This window comes from Dromaius novaehollandiae, chromosome 10 (genome assembly GCF_036370855.1).
Source record: "Dromaius novaehollandiae isolate bDroNov1 chromosome 10, bDroNov1.hap1, whole genome shotgun sequence".
NCBI lineage: Eukaryota > Metazoa > Chordata > Aves > Casuariiformes > Dromaiidae > Dromaius > Dromaius novaehollandiae.
In genome coordinates this window covers 12594005-12601323 of record NC_088107.1, presented here as the reverse complement: position 1 = coordinate 12601323, position 7319 = coordinate 12594005, and the positions used below count along the sequence as shown (strand labels likewise).

The 7319-nt window shown below is 45.3% G+C and overlaps 1 protein-coding gene across 1 annotated transcript in view; it reads left to right on the top strand.

Moving 5' to 3' along the window:
• The first annotated feature begins 1175 nt into the window (after positions 1 to 1175).
• Positions 1176 to 7319, top strand: part of GALK2 (galactokinase 2) — a 52527-nt gene continuing 46383 nt past the window's right edge. The window contains exons 1-3 of the mRNA XM_064517328.1: positions 1176 to 1461; positions 4606 to 4694; positions 6160 to 6283. Coding sequence (XP_064373398.1) covers positions 1409 to 1461; positions 4606 to 4694; positions 6160 to 6283 — 266 coding nt within the window. The 5' untranslated portion in view covers positions 1176 to 1408. The remainder of the gene's footprint in view (positions 1462 to 4605; positions 4695 to 6159; positions 6284 to 7319) is intronic.

The following is a 7319-nucleotide window of genomic DNA, read 5'->3' as shown; positions in this document are numbered from 1 at the left end:
CCCCGGCGCCGCGGCCGCACGGAGCGCAATCCGCGCTGCACCGCTGCCGGCTTCCTGTCCCGCCGCTAGCAACCGGGCCTTAGAAACCGGGCCCTTAGCAACCGCGGCGGGATGGCGGCGCGGCCCGGCCCGCTCCCCCCGCCTTGGCCTCGCCGGTGGCCGCCCCTGCCCCGGCTCGCCTGCCGCGGACTTGTCCCTTAAACACCGCTGGATGTAAAAGTAGTTTAAACAGCCTGCTCGTTAGTTGGTGTCTCGGCAACGGCCGTTTAATCGCTGTTTTGCTTGCCACGTTCAGGGCTGCCATACCGCTTGTGTGCTCTGCGTTTAGTCTGAGCGTGGCATCGTCAGTCCTAACGTTTTAAAACACCTTACCTAACCTGGGGGAAACACGGGCTTCCACAGCACGGGGTCACTGGCCATCTGAGAAGCCTCGCGCAGTAACCTGCCGCCTGGGAGCGAGGGAGAACCAACAGGGCGCTGCCACATTGCTCCAGAGGCTGCGGTGCTCAGCCATTACCAGGCGCACTTGCGGTATCCACAGGGACTGGAGATATTTCTGTGGGCCTTTTCACGTTGCTACACTTTCTGACAGTCCTTTCCTTCTGTGGTCACTGCTAAGCCTTTTAAAAACCCGATTTCTGTTCTGAAATTGTTACTTGGTTCATTTCTCATATGTCTACGCCTCCGGCACGTATGTCCCAAATTAAACATGTATTTTGAATATGCAATGTTATGACATTGGATGCCGCGACTTTGGTTTGCAAACAGAAAAAAAGCTCTCATTTCTCTGTAGTATTTGGAGAGTGGGTAGAATGAAGCTATGAAAAGTTTATAAGCAATTGATAGGAGAAAGTTTTATTATAGTCTTGTTCATCTGTAAGGATGAAACCCTAATGTACTCTACCTTTCCTAGTACACCCATTTAAAGCTCCGTAAGTTGAATATTAAGGGCTGTAAGACAGACAGCAACATCAGTGAGCGTGTAAATGTGTTTGAAAAGCTCGGTTCCTCAAAGTTAGCGGTAGCCGTTAATCTTGACGGGTGACAGGCGCTTGTTTGAGGGAAACTGGCAGAATCCCACATCAGGAAAAAAACGGGGTGGGGGGACGCCGTGTGGGGAAAGCATCGCGAATTTATTTGGCGTTTCCTCACGCAGGCACCGCGCTGGGGGAGGCCCCGCGCCCCGCCGAGCCCCGCCGGCCGTGGCCGCCCCGCCCGGGCGCAGTGTGCGGAGCTTCTCCCTCCGGGGACGAGGAGCCGACGCGGCGGGGCCGGCGCTGCCTCCGGGCCCGCGGCGGGCGGAGCGGGGCGGGCCGGGCCGCGCCGCCGGCCCCGCCGCCCGGAAGGGGCGTCCGCCCGCCCCGTGGCCGCCGCCGCCGCCGCCGCCGCCGCCGCCTGGGGAGCCGCCATGGCGGCCGCCGCCCCCGCCACCCTGCCCGTGCAGCTGGCGGAGCAGCCCAGGTGGGTGGGTCGCTCCCCGGCCCGGCCCCGCGGCGGGGGCGGCCGGGCCGCAGGCGCCGGGGGGTGGGGGGCCCCGCGGCGGCGCAGTTTGCCCCGGGCCGAGGCAGCGGAGCGGCCGCTGGTGGCGGCTTCCCCCACCGCGTTTCCAGCGGCCCCTGGACGGGCCCTGCCGCCGCCGCCTTGGCCTGCGCGTCCTGCCCCGGGGCGCCGGCGGCCCCTGCCCCTCGGCGCAGCCCCTCTGCGGCCGCCAGCCCGGCCGGTGCCCTCGCTGCCGGGGGTCCTCCGCTGAGCTGCCTCCCAGCAGCCCCCTCCCCAGAATCTGGGGGTAGCGGTTACCCTCTGTCCCGTGTGGCTGCGCTCTGGGACAGCGTGCGCCTCGGTCCGTGCTGGTGCGCCCGCAAGCGCGGGCCTTTTCCCCACAGAGCTGCCCTTAGCTGTGCTGGAAGTTGTACGCACGGGCACTTCCAGCGACCCTTCTTACCTGCGTTAGCGCTGCAGACGGGTCATTTTTTAAACTCTTGCTACCTACATCGGATGGCAGTGCCTTTCGAGTCCCATGGACGGGGCGGGAAGGCTGGTGTCCCCGGGCTCGGACGTGTGAACTCGTGAGAGATGCATCTGCTTAACACGCGTGACATCCCTCTTCGATGTAGGTGCTTGAATTGCAGCACGCATGTTGCAGCCACGAGGCCAAAGCCTGTGAACGGCCTTTTGCCAGGCTTGGTTGTAAAACCTGCACTAAGCAGAGAGACCGCTCGGCACTTGGATAAACCTGCTCTGGGCCTCTTGGTACCGACACCGCTGCAGAAACAGCTCTGAAACAAGTGCTCCAGATACCGGCACAACAAGGAATAAAGTTAACATTGCGTCTAGAATCTGCCCGCAAACATCCCCATGGGCTCTAATGTTATCATTAATGTGATTGAGAAAAAGGACCGTAGAACGAAATGGCAGAAATTGCTGCTGCTAATTGGAAGAGTGATAAACCAGTCAGTACGAGGGGAAATTAAGGAAATTAAGAGACAGTACAGTTTTGTTACTGGGCTCCAAGATGGAAAAGTACAGAAAGATCTGTTAAAGAATTCACAACAAACAATAATATTTTGTAGCTTTCCTTCTAGAGAAATATTACAAAACATTTGAATATGTGTAGCTGGACAATAATACAGCTCTTACAAAGAAGTACAAAGTAAATAATTGGCTGTGAAATTTGGTAACATCTGTTTTTTATTGCTGTCATCTTACTTAGGCTTTGCATGAACTAGGCTTCCAGTTTTAGTTTTAGACTAAACGTAGAAACCTTAGCAGAGTTCCTGTGACTAGAGTTTTGTTATTAGGCTAAAAGCCAAAACAATTTTTAATTGGGTGCATGCTCGAAAGCCACTGGAGTATGGTCATGAAATAGTGTAAGACCCATTTTAAAGATTATTTTTCTTGTCTTCTTACTGTTCTTCATCTTTTTAGTCTGCTGCTTCCATTAATGGAAGTTAATGGGTTAGTGTGTAACCTGAATTGCTTTAAGGTTATTTTGAAGTAAATTGGTATCAAATGCTGCACTAAGACAGGGGCTTCAACTCCTCTCAGTCACTATTTATTCGCTGCTGCTCTGTGACACTTGGGAGCATCCCGACTTTGCAAACACAGGGTGGAAGTTAGGTATCTTTACAGTCTTATGAAACAAAGCAATGTGCCAAAGCTTTTCTGTTAGAACTTTCCGTGGCATGTCTATAACCTCAAGGGAAGATTGGAAGAACTTTCTGGAAACAGTTGCTGTGAAGCTGTACAGAAAATACTGTTTAGACAAGTCACAGGACTAATCCAAGTTTGGGGATTTTAGTTCTCTGTATGTGTTTTTATACAGAAGTGGTGTAAAGTTTGATACATAATTTGAAAAAGTGAAAACTTAGAAGAAAATCAATTTGCTCAGGCCCTGAGCAATCTGATCTAACTTTGAGCAAGTGTTTGGAAGAGATGACCTGCAAAGCTCCCTTCCGAACAAACTTATTCAATGATTTCATGCCACTTCCAGCTAAACACATAAAGTACAATTGTGGACAAGAAAAAGAAGCTGTTTTTTATTAGAAATATATGTTTTGTAGCTTAAGTCACACAAAGAAGTTGTTCAATGTTTAGAGCCCCAGACAGTGAGTCAGGCCTACACGCTCTCTTCTAGGAATTTATTTGCTGAGCATGGAATATTTAGAATCCCTGTGCCTCTTTTTCCTTGCCTGTAAAATGAGAATAAATGTTTCTGCCTCACATAGATCTTGCAAAGTTTAATTAGTACTATCTGTAAAGTACATTGAAATTCTCCTGAAGATGCGAGAGAGATGCAAAAAAAAAAAAAAATTTCACATGTTACATCTGACCTTTCCTTTTTCCTCTTTCTTCTCGTATTCTTTCTCCTATTTTTCAAGTTTTAACATGGTCTAAAATATCTGGGAGGAAAAAACCTACACTTCTGAAAACTTTAACAAATTTTTTAATGCTCCAGTTTTCTACTGGGTCTTGTGACACAGAAAAATGCCATGATTTCCAGAGGTGGGTTAAAGCTTTCTGCAGTATAGACAAAATGGACCTTTGGACCTCATCCTGCTCCCACCAGATGCACAGGAGAAAAGGATGGTGACTTGTAGCTGCCTCGAAATCCCAACGCCCCAAAGGGGCCGTTGGTCCACGCTGCCTGACCTCTTCCAAACAGGTTACAGAGCTCTGCCACGTGAAAAGCAGGTGGAGGCTGTGGTATTTTATAACTCCAGGCAACTGCCTGCTCTGCTGCTGGCGAGGACCAGCCTAGGCGGAGGACTCGCAGAGAATTAGGGCTCTTTCATCCTTTTTAAGCAGACATACAAATATTAGTTACTTTTGGATGTCTGACTCCTGAATTTGTTTATGATTACTTGATTTTAAAACAAACTTCTTATTGACTAGTATATTCTAAATAGCATCTTTTCCTCTGTCACAAATTACTGTTTTGTGAAGAGCAAAAATAAGCAGCTTAATGTAGCTCCTTATGTAACGAGGAAAATTCCATGTACTTCAAAAAGTTCAATTTAATTTACTTTAAGAACACATTACAGACTATAGACCCTCTGTTTTTTATCCAAATACATTCATTCTAAATGTTTCCAACCTGCCTTTCAGATTGCTGAAGCTGAAGGAGATGTTTGTATCAAAATTTGGATCAGCTCCCAAGTTTTATGTTCGTGCACCAGGGCGAGTCAACTTAATAGGTAAAAGAGGAGTATAAATCTTGTGTTATTTTATTTTATCTGCCATCATGGGAGTTTGATAGTTTAAAATATAGAATCTAAAATAATGTTTATCTTAATTCTCTTTTTTTCTCAGAGAAGTTGCTGGTGATTGATGGAAAGTCATAAATGGGAAAGAGAAGATAATACTGTATTGGGTTTCACCACATACCATTACAAACAGAACTGCACACTCAAATCCCAGTTTAGGAAAACATATTTATACAGAGCAGTGACAGTTTTGAAAACTTGAGTAACTTGCCTACTTATGCTTGGGTGCAATTTTTTTAAGCGCTTTGGAAATCTAGTCTAAAGTAGTTGGTGGACAGTGGATCCACAAACATTAGTAAGGTGCTGTTGTGAAATCAGTTTTCTTTTTCTGATCCACTGTAATTTAAGTTACCAAGTATAGCCAGCCACAAAACAATGCATATGATGAGACGCGAAATGACTCTACGATGACCTCCTCTTTCTTACTCTGCCATAGAGATGTGTCCCTAGAGCTTCGAATAGCTGTCTGTGATCTACTGGCTGCCTGGCGAGACACAATTATTATTCATTTAGGACTTACCTGTATTTCTTTGGCAGCTTCATTTTTGAGATTTCTCTAGCCACGTTATGATTGTGTTTTCCCAAGAGCTCAATTCCTTGTATATTTATAGAGTAATGCAACCTATTTGATGACATTATCAGTAACAGGATCCCAGAAAACAGAGATTTAAAAATTAATTAGTCCATTGTGCAATTAATGATAATTTTTATCTTGGTGTTCTGTGAACATGTTTTGTAGATTAATTAAAGTAGACAGCATATGCTAACTAAAAATATTCCTCAGAGAGAGGATATTTGCAACATACATTTTATAGTTGAAAGTTATTTTGCCTCTTGTGTGTAACTGTGTTAATGATTATTTAAATATAATTAATTTCTTATTGGAAAAAGGTTCAGAAATTATATGCAAAAAAAATTTCCTCCACAAGCCTAAACCAGTGGCTAAAGAATCATCCAGACTGGCAGAGGAAGTCACATAATGAGGAGTCACCTATTGCCTTTATCTTTTCCAGCCATCAGTCAAATGTGATTGATTTGATCTAATTTTTTGTACTGACATAACACCATACAAATAATGTAGTTGTTCATGTTGCTGGACAATAACCTACATAGTGCTGTTTTATTTTTATAAGCCAGTGTTAAAAGCATGAAGATTTATAAACAGTAGAGAAAGGCAATAGATATCACTAAAGAAATACAAAATTTTTGTGTATTAATACAAAATGGAAGAAATGCACCCAAAACTATTAAGTGGAGTTTAAATAATAAAAGTTGAGACTGTATACTCTGAAACTGGCTATGACAGTAAACAATACTGAACTCCTGTAGAAGCCCTAGTACTGCTTTCTAGAAAGAATTATTCCAAAATGTTGTTAATTGTCTGTTTCTTTCGTAGGAGAACATATAGACTACTGTGGTTATGCTGTGCTCCCTATGGCTATAGAACAAGATATACTGATTGCAGTAGAACCTGTGAAAACACAAGTTGTGCAACTGGCCAATACAAATTCTTCGTACTTGTAAGTAACAGTTTTGTTTATTCACTAATTTTTAAGAATCTCTTTATGCAATTGAAATACAGATTAACTTTTCAGAAATCTGACAAATCTCCATCGTAAGATGTTACTGGAGTTTAATTGAGTAAAATGAATGATATAAGCAGATGGGATCCCACTGACTCTAAATGCATATTAGTTTAGAGCACTAGGTCTGCTGCTCCTGTCTCCCACCTCTTTGTTTGGATTTCCATTGTGAAACCTCTGATTTTTCAATCCTTCTAGAAGTGCAACCCTTTTCCCCCTCTTTTAGCTCATCTTTCCTGATGTAATCCCCTCAATTGGCAGCAGTTCAGTTCCTCCTCCAGAAGGGAGTGAAATGTTTTGTAATCAATTACTGCACATGTAAGCGAACGCTCCCCTGCTCTGGAGAACCCCGGGCTGTATTTGTACAACACAAAGGCTTTAGCAACAATCCTGGCTCAAAGGGTCTGCATTCCCCCTCTTTTCCACTTCCTCCCACAATTGCTTGTTCACAGAACCATAGAATAATTTAGGTTGGAAGTGACCTTTGGAGATCGTCTGGTCCAATCCAGGGCTAACTTCAAAGGTAGTGAAGGTTGCTCAGGACCTTGTCTAGTCACATTTTGAATAACTCCAAGGATGGAAATTCTATTACCTTTTTGAGCAACCTATTCTATAGTTTGGCTGCCCTCACTGTGAAGAGTATTTTCCTCATGTTTAATTGGAATTTTCCTTGTTGCAGCTTGTGTCTGTTGCCTCCTGTCCTTTCTGGGGTACCTCTGAGAAGAATCTGGCTTCATTTTCTCTAGGCACACGATAGGAGGTTGAAGACAGGAATCAGATCCTACCATATGCTTCTCTTCTCCAGGCTGAACAAAACCAGCTCTCCTTTTATGTTTATGTGCTCTGGCCTTGTAACCATCTTAACAGCCCTCCACCGGACTCACTGCAATTTGCCAATGTCTTTCTCATACTGGGGAGCCCTAAAATTTGACAAGTGCTGAACAAAGAGAAATAATCCTGCAATTAATTTCAA